Source organism: Hesperophylax consimilis, chromosome 1 (genome assembly GCF_061612785.1).
Source record: "Hesperophylax consimilis isolate HC1 chromosome 1, BYU_Hcon_1.0, whole genome shotgun sequence".
Taxonomy (NCBI): Eukaryota; Metazoa; Arthropoda; class Insecta; order Trichoptera; family Limnephilidae; genus Hesperophylax; species Hesperophylax consimilis.
Genome location: NC_142836.1, coordinates 39,236,123 through 39,250,811, shown reverse-complemented (window position 1 = coordinate 39,250,811; position 14,689 = coordinate 39,236,123). Strand labels below are relative to the sequence as shown.

Here is a 14,689-nt window from a genome sequence, read left to right as displayed (position 1 = left end):
AATCGGGAATAGCGATTATTATTTGAAATATTGACTAGTCGACTAGTTAAGTACTTAAAATGTAGGGAGTTTTCTGCGCGTATGGGGATATTTTTGCCTGCTAGGGAGTTTCAATTTTTTGACTCGGCAACACTGATCCTACCGACTGTCATAATAATAAAAGCGAAAATGTCATCACATAATAAACTTATTTTAATGTTTCTAATAATTTGTGAGTTCCTTTTGTGTAACCATGTTTTTTAACCATGTTTTGCTTTAAATATTTGAATCGCCCACATTTACCTTATTTACTTTGTTTTAGGGGTAGGTACCGTTTCTCCCGAAGAGGTTATAAACACTGAGCCCCTTCAGCCTGATGATAACATTAATTTAGAATCGCAATTTATAGCATCAATAACAAATAAACCACCAGAGGAAAAAGAGTTGCTATCTGAACAAGCTGTTGACCCCAACGATATCGAGGCAGCAAACATCTCAAATGTTACCGACGATTCAGACGCTAGAAATGTAACAAAAGAAATAAAGAAAATTGTAAACTGCAAACCGAACCTTATAAATGCAACAGCAGAGGAACGTACTGCTGCTATGGTGGAGATGGTTAATAGTTCAAGATTAGTGGATCTTCTACTATCGGATGTCGAAATAACTACCAAGGAAACCGAAGCAAACTGTATGGTTGTGTTCTTTTATTCACGTCTATGTCCATTCAGCGCAATGGCTGGACCTCACTTCAATGGCTTTGCTAGGTCATTTCCAGATATAAAAATGGTGGCTTTGGATGCTCTGAAATACCACGGAGTAAACACGCAATACGGGATAGTTGGTGTTCCCACTTTAATACTCTTCCATAATGGCAGGCCCATTGCCAAGTTTAATGGAACTGAATACACAGTACACGCTTTTGTAAAGTTCATTAAAATATATACCGGCCTTCAGGAAGATGTCATTATAGTTCATTCCCAAGATTTTCAAGGCCCTGTACCGAGTGTAATTGACAAGGAGATAGATTATTTTCTTATTTTATCTTGGACATTTATTATAGCCTGTTGTATTTACTTTGTAAGCATATCATCCTGGTGGAAACTGCTTGTGGAAATGATACAAAACAATTGGCGGGAATCTACGGGTCAACATGAACATGTGGAATAATACTTTCTTATTAGTGCAATAAAAATATAAAATTTTTACTCTGTCTTATTTAAGTTTTTGGTGAAGTGACGTGTTGCCATCTTGAAGTGAATGATTTTGATTGATTGTGAAATATTGATAAACGATACAAATAAAACTCACTTCACTTTCAATGGTCTTACAGCTCTTGTAAAGCTTAGTCTCCTAATAATAATACAATTCCAATTATCACAATCCTTTGATTTCCGCTCTGAGCAACCAACCTTTATCTTCCCTTCAGTCGATGGCTAACAAAAGACCCAATGTAAGTACTTATTGTATACCTAATTTTAGTTTTGTTTTCAATCATACAGTAAGAAAATATTTCTTTTATCTTTAATTAGTAAAAAATAAATTCGCTATCTGCGTCCGTATGTTTGTGCGCTTAGTTCTTCTAAACTAGCCAATGGATTTTGACTATCATTTAGAGAATTTCTTTCGGAAGGTACACGTCGCCTAGTATATTTATATTTGACGTCCTCTGTGGACGAGGGGTACGGCTCAGCACTAGCAATCCGGAGGTCGCTGGTTCAAATCCCGGCGTGTGTAAGTAAATTTTGTCTGATTGGGTTGTGTTATTTCACAATTTATTAATTTAAAATAATATACAGTATATTTGCATCATGTTCCAGACTGGTTTAAGTCCACCATTCAGAATTGAAACGTTACTTGAACTGGCTTTAGCCGTGTTTAGTGACCAGATCTGAATACCCAGGTACTTTCCCTCCCAACTACCTTCAGCCTTATATCATACCCCAATTGGGGATGCCAGTCTCACTGGCTCCAGATGGTTTGGAGCAGTTGGGACTCTTGTGATTTTAACTAATCTCTTCGCTGTTATAACTTATTACATACATTATTTACTTAAATAGTATCATAATTTTAATAATAAAGTAAATTACGTGCATACCTAATTAAACTTGAATTTTATTAAATAACGAAATTTGTGTTATTGCACAAGTGTTCCAACTGCGCAAGGCCAATGATAGTGGGGGGAGGAACCTGGCCATTCAGATCTGGTCACTAAACAGCACTGAAGCCATTTCAGTAAATAATATTAACATTTTGTACACTTAACTTCAGAAGTATAATGGAAAGTGGATTTATGCTCGTTTCACTGACTTAGCAGCGCGATTCAGCCGCATACATCATTTTGTATGTAAACTTATAATGTTATCTTATTAATGATTTATGTTTTCGTGCAATTTGTCATTGCTTTATTCAGTGTAGTTAGTTTGTAGGTACCAAACATTATATTTCTAATGTTCGTGTTATATGCTGTGTACTGTATAATTATGGGGTTATCAATTTAATAAATAAATTAATTAAATACCCATTAGCGATTTAATTGTGCAATCGTTTTACGTACAAAACGATGTTCACGGTTGAATCGCGCTGCTAAGTCGCAAATGTGAGACTAGCCTTACAGGTCCTCTACCATTTTTAGATAATGATTTTATGGGGGCCCCCAACAGGGTATTTTCACAAACTGTTAAATAGTGGAAGATTTAAAGTTTATTTTTACAATTCTGACCGTTGTACTAAAAATGTGTAATCTTAATATTTTCATTCATAATTATTGATTTTAAAAACGATCTAAAACCGCACAATCTGAAACGGTTACAACTGGCTACGTCATTATGACATACAAAACGCCAATGTCTGGTGAGACAGTTGTCACCAAAGTCGCCCAGCGTGACATCAACGCCACCGAATTCACGAATATGTCGTTTTGGCGGCAAATCGAAAATGGCACATTTAAATCGTTGTAGAAAAAGTATTCATTAACATAAAAATAAAATACCTTCATCATTGTATTCTTTTTCGAGAATAAAAAAAAAACTTTGAATGGTTCCACCCCTATTCATAATTTCTTTAAGTAAATACTTAACCTGTTAACCGGGCGGGACGTATAAATACGTCAAACGTAAACATTATCGGGTACGGGTAGGACGTATTGTAACCAGATTATAAGGTGAAGGGCACGTTGCGCGCCGATTATCTCAGGAAAAGTTGTAACATAAGTGTAGAAAATAAAAGAAGGGAGGAAATGAATTCCAAAATACAACATTTATTTCTACATCTTTTAAATAACATAAGAACTCTTTAATTAATAGCAAATATCTCAGGCGTGTGCATCAGCCGAAGGTTGAATGCACGATTGGAAATTTAAAGTTACATTGAGAGAGACAAAAAGGATGGTGACATTTAAAATTTAACTAACCTGATGAATGGTAATAAGGGGCGCCAAGCAGTGCCATCGGCAAAGCTAATATTTATGTGAAATACGATGGATGACCAAGGAAAATTGAAAAACTGCGTCGTCATCACAACTCGTAAATTATGTCGTGTCGGCTCATGAGTTGGTTCGTGTCTCCTCTCTGTTCCACAACATTCCGGAAGCGCAGCCTGTTGAATACTGACGCGTCGAGCTGGCCGTGTTGACCGCGAGCCCGTCGTTGTGGTGGAGTTGCCATGCGGTAAGGCAGCTGTAAATCAGCGATGGAACTGATTGCAGTCATTGCTCTCTAGCGAGCCAGACAGAACTGCTAATAATGCTATCACTCTGTAGCGGGCTTGAAATAACTGCTACAGTATAAATACGTCCTTGAAATATATGTTGCTCCCTGGAACGAGCGGGACGTATATTTCCGAACATATCACACGGAAATTGAGTTTTTAATTTTTACATATTCCAATTTTTTAAACTCAATATTTCTCTTTTATCTGTGTGCTTTTATTTATTGTTCTGTAATTATAACCTTTTTAATATTATTTTGTAATCTTTATAATTGTTTGTAAATATTCAATTTTTTTAATTCGATGTTTAACGTCCACCGGGCGTGATGTATTTATACGTCCTAGTGAAGGAGTTCGCGCCCGTTACATGTTGCGTAATTCAAAACTGAACTCCCCGGTTAACAGGTTAATTCAAAACTAGCACCAAGTCCACAAGTAGGTGCCTCTGGCTAGGACACTTAATGAAAAAATTATATGAAAACTTGAGTAGGTTCCTCATTGCTGAAGATCGTGACCCGCACTCCAATTTCCAAGATGGACAAGGCTCTTCCACTCCTGCGCTGCGGACACCGAGGTACCAGACGCCGTGATACCTGATCACTCCAGCACATCGGTGACCTTCCTCTGCTTCTCCTGCCTTTCACTTTGCCTGTTTTGAGTCCTCAGTTTGGCGAGCAACATGTCCAAAATATCTTAAAATACGGTGTAGGCATCAGACAGTTGATTATAACAGCCTATCGTGGATGTCTAGCTCTTCCAGAATGTATGTGTTAGTGGGCCTGGCTGTCCATGGAATCCTGAGCATTTTTCTCCAACACCACATCAAGGGCTTCCCACATAATGTCTTCACTCAAAGGATATTAATAAAAAGATTTAAAAAAATTTACATGCAATGCTAATCCAGTAAAAAAAAGTTTGGAGTTCCCTGTTTGGGATAAAATAATGTTGTTTTGTTTGAAGATAAGAGAGGTGAGGAAAAGGTCATGATAAAATATTCTTTGTCAGATACTTTCTGTAGTGAACTTGACGTTGTAAAGACATGATGTTTATTCAGCCAGAATAAATGTTCTATATGACATAATATTAGAATATTATTTACTCTACCCTTTGTTCGATCACCAAACAATGTGAATTAAATTGTGTTTTTAGTGCAGTGTTCTAAATTGTAGAATGAGGTGAGTGCTGTTCTGCTTAAAATAGTTGATTGATGTTGGTTGTATTTGCCACACATGTAACTTTTATAGAACTTAATCTGTGATATCTTTCATTAGTAATCTGAAATCTCCATTTCTTTAACTCGCTGGAGAGCATCTTTAGTTCATGCAGATTCTGATTCGGAAACCGTAGAATTTGTAGTAAGCATACTTACATAAATACATTTCAAATAATAATGTACAAGCATATTTAATGACGGCATATCACTTCTTCAACCATGTATTTTAAGAAATACATATATACTTCGTATCTTGATTTTATTACGCTTTATATGGCACACCCTTGTCTTCTGATTATTTTGCTATCCCTTTTTATTAAACAAAATACTTATCAAATAAAAAAAGGCAATAAAACATAATTATTTATTATAACAAAGCAATACTGACAGTAAAAACAATAATAATGAATATTGCGTGTCAACAAATACACAAAATAGTGTTCTAGAATGACTTTAACACATGGATTTTTTCTTAGGTCGCCCTATGTTTTGCAGCCAGGAAGGTATTCCTCATGAGCATGGCGACAGTCATGGGGCCCACTCCTCCCGGCACCGGGGTGATGGCTCCAGCTATCTTTGAAACCTCTGAAATAGTTTCACAATAAGAATTATTTTATTGAATCTCATTGCCAACACGAATTTGGATAATTAGCAAATTAAATCCCTTTCTGTCATCCGTGGCAACTTTAGCCATTCTATTGGTGCACTAGCTCACTCCTTAACCCCTAAAGCCTGGTATTTTGCAACATACTTCTAAGGAAAACTGTCAGAATACAGATTCCACGGAAAATATTTTCGTATTTTATTTTTTTACTTTAGTAAATTTTTTTACATTTGCTTAGTGTAAAAAAGGAGGAGGAAAAAAATCCCCTCAGGGGCTATGTCATCTTTGGGGATGCTGTGTAGAGAGTCTTTTTAGGGAAAGGAAGGAGAGCAAGTATTAGTAAAGGATTCATATGTCCAGGAATAATGGACGTATGAATCCATCCCTCCCCACTGCAATGCAAGGCGAAGGGTTGAGAGAGAGTCCGGCTGGAGAAGTCAAAAGGTCTCCCTCAACCAGTCTCTCCCAATCCGACCCGCCACACAGTCAAAAGATAGGTGGGCAAGCGCATCCGCTACCAAAACCTAGACAAACCTCACCCCATGAATCCGGGCACCCCTGCTAATTCACCAAACGTAGCGAACCACTAGAGATGACCTATAGCAGCAGTGTTGGTTATCCAATTCCACGGTTATCCAATAACCACGGTTCCCGGGGCGGCGGTACCCATACCCGCCTCCCAAATTGAATTTCATCATTGCATTACATATGATTCCAGATAAATTTGCTGTTTTTGAAAATATCTCAAAATAAAATACTGTTGTTGAAAGCAGATGAGGCTCTTTCAGATTTTAGTATTACAAATCGATATGCAATTGAAAATATTAAAATTTTAAACTTTTGAGACAGCGTCAGGCAGGGAGATACTTCACCCAAAAAGACTACGTTTGTTTGTTTTCTATGAAGAATATCTCCAAAAATTGCCCAAGGGGTTAATTTCATTTGTCCACTTCGTACACCATATTCATGGTGCTCTTCTCAAAAATATCTTGTATTCACTTTACTTTTATATAATAGAACGAAATTTTAAGAAGTTGCAATGGTAAGATGATTTGAGAGTTTTAATTTTTCACGTTTGGAATACAGCATTTCATTTCCAGTATGCATATTTATCAGAGATGTGCTTTATTTCAAATAAATCCATTTCAAATGGAAATGCAAAATGCAAAATGGGTATTTTCCATTTTGCATTTTAAATGCTTTTCTAAAAACCATTTTGCATTTTAAATGCTTTTCTCAATGCATTTTCCATTTTAAATGCTTTTTTGCAACATTCTTCCTACTATCTCCACTCATCTTTTTTTCATCAAGCCCCAAATATCAGTCGGTTCTCAACCTCGCTATGAGAGATAATTTACATTTGTCAAGTTGCTCCCTGGTAGGAGCCCTGGCAATTGAGTGATACCATTACAAAAAATACTGAACATGGGGCCATGACGCTGTAATATTAACTGCTAAGTTTCTATGTTTTTACGTTGGCAACATTAGTCGCGCGCAAATTTTTTGTTGTCTCATAATCTGTGGTCGTGGTGTTTTTGGATTTACCATCATGTAATATGTTTGTTCTACATTGATGTCCATTATTAAATGACAAAATTGTTTAAAAATTCTATAATTATTTTAATTGTTTGACCTCAGAAACCATTTTGCATTTTCAATGCATTTTGAAAATAGGTATTTTGCATTTTGCATTTGAAATGCTTTTCTGAAAACCATTTTGCATTTTGCATTTTCAAATGGAAAAGTTTTAACCCATTTCCATTTTGCATTTCAAATGGTTTTGGGTACTCATTTTGCACATCTCTGATATTTATTATATTCTTCAAATAATGTTAGTTCTACAAATTTGAATAAATTTTCATTTATATGCTAACCTTGAAAATCGACGTCTCCGACAAGTTTTACTTTGCCATCTGGAGTAGTAATCCTAGTTAATCCAATATCAATAACAGTTGCTCCTGGTTTGACCATGTCTGCTTTGATTAGCCCGGGTATACCTGAAATTAACATTTTATAATTAAAAGAAACTTAACAGATTAGTGTAGCCAGATGTAGCTGACTATCTATTAAATTTTATCAATCTCACATGCACACTACATAATATTAACCTTTTCAAGCGATCTATTCCATCACACAGAATGTTTCGACACAATGCATGTGTTTTAGTTTCGTTAAACTTTAGTTAAACTTCATGCATCATGCATGCAACATCCGCTGTATCCAAATAGCCGTCGATGTATCATATATGTGACATCTGCGTAGATCAGGTTATCAAATGGGGTGGTAACTAAAATCATCCTGAAGGCATACCCGTGGCGGTGATGATGATATCGGCGTTGCGGCAGTAGAAGGCGAGCTGGTCCGGGGGAGTGTAACGATGGCAGATGGTAACCGTAGCATCCATCCCCAGGGCAGACTCATGTGACCCATCAGAATGCAGCAACATAGCTATCGGCAAACTCACGTTCTTTGATCGCCCTACAACTACAGCATTGCGACCAAATGTCTCGATTTTATTCCTAGAAGAAAGGTTTATGAGACCAGTTTATTGTAAAAATTTGTAATGATTTAATTATTTTATTTTATTTATTCTCCATTATAAAAATAACCCGCTAAACTAAGTGGTTAGTCAGCAGGTTGATTTAAAATAGATTTGATTAACACAATATTACGAACAAGTATTCACTATTCACCTCTATTCAGAGGCAGAAGAATAACTTGAAGTATGTACCTATAAAACTATGATCTATTTATGTGAATATAAAGAAGAGTGACTGTGACCTGTAGCGGGCGGTATGGATTTGATTTTTATACAAATCTACAGTTTTATTCGGAGATTGGTGAAATTTTGCGCACTTTATCTTCAAAACGAGATGAAGGTCACTGTCTCAGTCTGATTTAGAAGACTGTGTGTAAAGCCTGTGAAGTGGCGGGGACTTCAGCTACCCAAATAAAGCAATAATGGATGGTATTATGAAGGTGTAATATTTCAGTGTTCAAATAATTTATTTAGCAGAGATAGAAGTATTTCTTACATTACAAAATCCGAATTTTTGAGTTGTAAGAAATCAGGATTTGCAATCCTTAGGTAGAGTTAGATACAAATCTACAGTTTTATTCGGAGATTGGTGAAATTTTGCGCACTTTATCTTCAAAACGAGATGAACGTCACTGTCTCAGTCTGATTTAGAAGACTGTGTGTAAAGCCTGTGAAATGGCGGGGACTTCAGCTACCCAAATAAAGCAATAATGGATGGTATTATGAAGGTGTAATATTTCAGTGTTCAAATAATTTATTTAGCAGAGATAGAAGTATTTCTTACATTACAAAATCCGAATTTTTGAGTTGTAAGAAATCAGGATTTGCAATCCTTAGGTAGAGTTAGAGTAGGCAGGTACCTTTAAATGATAACACTCAATATAGAGTTACAGAGTAGGCAGGTACCTATAAATGGTAACACTCAATATAGAGCTACAGAGTAGGCAGGTACCTTTAAGTGATAACACTCAATATAACACTTACTGTCAAATTGAAAAACAGTTATGGAAGTTCCCCTAATTACAAGAGAGCCAAACACAGTATCTTATCATTTTATTTATGCTAAAATCTGAAAACAAACTTGTGACTACCTTTTGATAATTTCTAGTACTCCGTATGGAGTGCACGGCAAAATGGTATCCATATCCAAACACAGTTTGCCAATGTTGGTAACATGAAATCCATCCACATCCTTCTCAGGGGCCACGGCGTTACATATTGTCCTCTCACTAATGGCTGGAGGCAGAGGCAATTGAACCAGAATACCATCAACGTCAGCATCATTGTTCAGTTGGTGAATTAAATCCATCAGTTCCTTTTCAGAGATCTTGGAATCGAGGTTGAGGGTGGCACTATCAACACCTGGAATACAAAATCATATAAATGAATATGTTAGAATCTATTCTTGTCTCAAAGTCAAGTTAAATGAATTCAATTTCACAGGCATTTTGAACTATGTTTAAATATTTGATATCTTACCAACAAATTTAGCAGCCTCTATCTTATTCCTGACGTAAGTAGCACTTGCTGGGTCATCTCCAACCAAAATGCAGGTCAACTTTGGTCTTTTGTGGTCTTTTGCAACCCAATCCTCAATATCTCTTTTTAATTCATTTTTTATTTCTGTCGAAAGGGCCTTTCCGTCCAAAATTTTTGCCATTTTTCTGAAAAACATATTTGAAAATAGATTTACCAATCTCTTGATTTAGTAACATTCGAATTGAATATAAACAATTTACTTCGATACAGTAATAGTCAATTTAACCTTCAACGTGTGCAATCATTCTTAATTCATGGGCTATTAATATTACTGCAAAACATAGATTCATATGTAGATTTACCAATCTCTCGATTTAGGAACATTTGAATTGTCTAGTAATATACACACAGTAATAATAAGATACAGTAATAATAAAGTCGAACTTCAGCGTGTGCAATCACTGTTTTTCATGGGCTATTAATATTACTGCAAAGATTCACAAATCTAATTTTTATTATAAATATCGTCCCCAATCAGGCAAAAGCCATCAACTCTAAAACATAAATTTAAGATAATGAAAATTTAATGTTGAAAATAAAACATTATTATGCAGGGAGACTTAGCTTTAAAATGTACATTTCATTAACTTTAAAAACATACTAAAGTGATTTTACCTTCGTATCCCAACAATCAAATGCGGTATTTATCAAAACTTTTCCATCGAGGTTGGTGACTTTTGCCCATAGAGACGATATTATGTTTAGATCAGAAAAATTCTAGAATTCTGCTTCAATCTTAATGCTCACAAATTATTGAAATAGCATTTCGTTTCAACAACAAGAAGTAACTCTTTACATCGGGGGAGATAGAAAAACAAGCATAATATAAGTTATTATATTCTTAGTTTGGGTTATTCAAATAATTTGTGCGTATTTAGATTGAAACGGAACCTTCCAGTAAACATCACATAAAAACACAGGAAACTTTGAATATTGATTGAAAAAAAATTGGCACTACAATACATATTTTATCATCTGCAACTTAAATAGTCGTTTTTATGTAGTAATTAAGTTGCAATCAAGCGTTATTTGTGCGTTGAAAGATTGAAGTGGAATTCTGGATCTTTAGATTTATTAAAACAACAAACATAAATGTTAGAAAGCGTATATTATTGGAACATAAAAAGCAAAAACTAAACCACAATGGCATTCTATAAGATTAATTTTATAAAGCTATTTACCTGCCACTCGGCGATGTGCATTTTATAGAAAAATGCAACGACAATATAGACGGAACGATCCTAGGTTTAAAGTACTTCAAGATAATCATGGTTTGTACAAATTTATACCTTTTATTATATGCAATATATCATTATAATGTTTAGCAAACAGCCATGTAGAACATACACTTTATATTAAATAATATACAAATTACTGAGTAAACAAATATGATCGTAAGACATCCCGTTGACAGAGGTGCCAGGACATTAATATGGGTTCATTCATGGATATTCTCATTGTGTGTTATTTTAATTAAATAATTGATATGATGCAATACTGATTGAATTATTAAATACAATATCCTTCGAAATGTTTGATTGAAGAAAAAAGTTTTATCGAATTTTGTACATAGAAACGACACTTAAGCGTTGTAATTATCCAAAAAGCGACCATTCAATTTCGATTGGAAAAATTGTACAATTTATAAAAATACCAGCTGCTTACGTTTAAAGGTGGGAAATACGAAGTGAATAACGTTAAAAGGTATACCACTTGAGCAATTAAACTAGAAAATACACTATAAAAGCTAAAGAATAATACGGAAAATAAATAAATAAATGTTTAAATATCACAGTAAGAGTAGCTCGTCCCTCCAAGATTCGAATTCTGAATTCTGACAGATCGCACGACCCGACCACGTTGTTTGTGAACTGACGTTTAGTGCATAGATTTTATAAAGTCTCAATTTATAGGTAGGTATTTTGTTTTCAAAATTTATTTTTATCGCTCGACATCTCCAACGATAACAGCGTTGTATTTAAAAAAAAAGGTGGATTGTGGTCTTCCATATAGATAATCATACAACTACCTACCTTATTTCATGTATCATGTCGTAGTGGATTGTGGGTGTGTCGGTGTGTTCGAATAAGGTCAATTCACAAATAAACCACTCTCGGTCAATTTATTTTACTTCGGGTGAAATTATCAAATATCGAAATTCTTTCTTGAGTAGATAATCAATTTCATTGGCTAGGGGCCTAGAAATCAAAATGTAGGTCCAGTGTAAAATGGCGATACCTGTTTTCTTTCAAATTTGTAGGTATCTGTACATACTTAGACCATACTTTTTTGGGGTTTTCTCTTCTGTGTTTTACCTACAACCTGTTGAATGTGGGACGAAATTTCGGAAACGGCGCGAAAATTACCTCGATGTGTTCTGCTCAAATATCTTAATGAAAACTAAGTATTTGCTTTTTTTTCGATTGTTTTCTGTTTACCAGATAATGTAGCTAATTATTCATATATAGTTCATGATTATATCGTAAGACGTTTTCCCAGAATAGCTAACTTTATCTGAAAAATTAATAAAAAATTCCCCCGTTCGGGAAACAATTGTCAAAAAAATTATGTATATGAATATAAACGGATTTTATTATTTCTACACAAACCTGAATAAATAGCCTATATGAAAAAAAATAAACCAAAAGTGTTTTCAAAGAAATAATGGCATTTACGTTGTTTTGAAAATGTAAAATATTTGAGGCTTTTCAAAAAAAAATGTCAAGCCAAGCGTGCACTTTAGAATTTTTTTGTGTCGTATTGTATAAAGTTATGAAAGCAATTCTTTCAGTTTTTGGTAGTTCATACTATTGTTGTTACTAATAATATTTTTTTATACTAGAAACCTGTAAATAAATAATGCTAAAAATATATTTATGCACTATGATGTAAATTTTCTAACATTTTTGCTGTCACTTTACTAACCTGGTTTTTGACACAATTATATTGCGAAATATTATAAAAATTACATCAAAATAAACTAGATAGAATTACCTTTCTAATGGAACCTCACACCTATTATTTCGATAGTGAATTTATATCCAAAACAATGCTAATATATACAATATTTACCTCAGACAGTTGACCAACTTCAATACATCGATATCCAAAATGGCCGCCATTTTTGTATACAGATATTTATCGAAATACAGAGTGGTGCAAAGAATCATGATTCAATGAGAATAAAAATAAATTTTAGTGATATTTTTTTTCATAATATTTATTTCAATTTTATATAACATAAAATGCATTTTTTTCAATTTCAAGTAACTGGGTGGTTCAATAAAAATAAAAGTCGGAGATTTATGTTTCATCATATTTATTTCAATTTTATATTACATGAAATACATTTTTTTATTCAAGTGCTGTGGGGTTCAATAAAAAAATGTTTAGTAAAAAAAGTTTTTTTTCATCGTATTTATTTCAGTTCCTCTTATGTTATGTTCTCTTATGTTCCTCTTATGTGGCCGATTTGAAACCTGAAACAGTAAACATTTATTGTTACACTAATGTCTTTCAATTCTGGAAAAGATGAAGCGTACAATCAACCTAATATAACTACTACTAATACAAAACATACCGTCATGGCGATCGATGCGGTGTCTGTGGTGGTTCTGCCCCCTGCATCATGTTGTATTGTGGTCTCCATTCTGCAAAGCGATAGAAGCAATCAGACATATACTTGTATTTATATAATTTTAAAAAAGATATTTATAATTGCATACTGTTTTTTTTATCACATATAAAAAAAAATCTTATAATTTTTTTTAGCACATCCTGTACACCTGATCTAATTTTGTGATATTTATTACGATTTTTCATAAAACAATAAATAACATAAATAACAAAAAAAATATTTCCGTAAATAAAACAATAGTTTTACATTTTCTAGTACACCCTGCAGTGGTTGTTTCTTTTGTATGGAGATTGCAATATTCACATATCACTACAGGTGGCGACACTAGTCATTTTTCAAAGCTTTCGTAAAATTCCGTAAACACATACATTCAAACAAATTGGAAATCTTGATTGTATTGGTGTCAATTGCTGAGATGCAAAACTTATTTTTTTATAATATTTTAACTAAATATTGACTAAACAATGATTTTGAAACACAATGCCAATAGTTTTCCCTACATAATGACATATGAATCTCTACAAATAATATAATATTACGATGTCAATAATGATAAACAAAAACGAACTTTTTATAAGCAAGTTTTTTTTGACATTTTCGGCCAGTAATTCATTTTTCATAAAATAAACACTAAATATTGACAAAACAAAAGCTTTTATATATTCTCTCAAATGGTTTTTCTACACAATAACATGTAAATCATTCCAAATAATGTAATATATGACATAAATAACTTGATTCAAACACAATAAATTTTCAGAGCGAAAACACTTCCAGTTTTTGACAGGAATTTTACGTATTTGTCTTTTGCAAAAATGAATTATATTTATGAAAAACACATGACTTGTTCAATGAACTATGCATAAAATCATGTTTACTTACGTTTCTTTGGGAAATTCGTCGTATAATACAGTCTTTACTGTAGCAGTCCGTCCACCAGCGAACGTTGAAAAAGATGCACAAAAAATATGACAACGGCTTTTCATAGAGAAGTCAATTTGAAAGCTACCAAAGAGGCTACACTAATAAAATAAAAGGTATCTTCTAGACTGATATTAGCGCAAGCGATTTTGACCTTGTTCTTCATACAATTTCTCTATAGATAAGGGTTAAAATAGCACTTTAAAAAAAAAACCAAGCAAAAATATTTCTCGGATGCCGGCATCCGACTCACAGTCGAGAGGATAAGTTTATTACAAAATTAATTATTTCGGTTGTGCCTCTGTCTGTAACTCCAGTTCAATGGACTATAGAACTTTTTCTTTGAATTGTGTCCTCATTTTCAAAATTGGAAGCGTTTGTTTTGATAAATTCAAACAAACGTTCTGTAGGTAGTGTAGGTAACTATCTACCCAAAATATAATGTTAAAACTGGAATTATAAAATCCTGTGATTTTCATGAGTCTGTGCTACTAATATATAATTGTTGAGTTGGTTATTGTTGATAATGGTTTGGTGGTTAAAAACAAA

At 33.8% G+C, this 14,689-nt stretch overlaps 2 protein-coding genes and 1 long non-coding RNA gene across 8 annotated transcripts; 1 reads left to right on the top strand and 2 right to left on the bottom strand.

Moving 5' to 3' along the window:
* Positions 1-121: 121 nt before the first annotated feature.
* Positions 122-1,575, top strand: bug (thioredoxin domain-containing protein bug). Its single transcript, XM_089638858.1, has 2 exons — positions 122-211; positions 302-1,575. The coding sequence occupies exons 1-2, from the start codon at positions 169-171 to the stop codon at positions 1,147-1,149; spliced, it is 891 nt and encodes a 296-aa protein (XP_089494984.1). The 5' UTR covers positions 122-168; the 3' UTR covers positions 1,150-1,575.
* A 3,675-nt stretch (positions 1,576-5,250) lies between these two features.
* Positions 5,251-11,675, bottom strand: Nmdmc (NAD-dependent methylenetetrahydrofolate dehydrogenase). Of its 6 annotated transcripts, none has more exons than XM_089633645.1 (7): positions 11,279-11,388; positions 10,764-10,956; positions 9,523-9,707; positions 9,135-9,405; positions 7,815-8,023; positions 7,379-7,501; positions 5,251-5,485 (listed from the first exon to the last, which is right to left on the bottom strand). In XM_089633645.1, the coding sequence occupies exons 2-7, from the start codon at positions 10,850-10,852 to the stop codon at positions 5,373-5,375; spliced, it is 990 nt and encodes a 329-aa protein (XP_089489771.1). In that variant the 5' UTR covers positions 10,853-10,956; positions 11,279-11,388; the 3' UTR covers positions 5,251-5,372. The 6 variants fall into 6 exon arrangements, with proteins under 6 accessions (XP_089489771.1, XP_089489788.1, XP_089489803.1 ...); XM_089633662.1 differs by having other exon boundaries at positions 10,764-10,823; positions 11,248-11,345; XM_089633677.1 differs by lacking the exon at positions 10,764-10,956 and having other exon boundaries at positions 11,376-11,675.
* A 1,068-nt stretch (positions 11,676-12,743) lies between these two features.
* On the bottom strand, positions 12,744-14,154 carry LOC149426855 (uncharacterized). Its single transcript, XR_016303006.1, has 3 exons — positions 14,102-14,154; positions 13,163-13,232; positions 12,744-13,061 (listed from the first exon to the last, which is right to left on the bottom strand). It is a non-coding gene; the product is annotated as an uncharacterized LOC149426855 (long non-coding RNA).
* Positions 14,155-14,689: the final 535 nt, after the last annotated feature.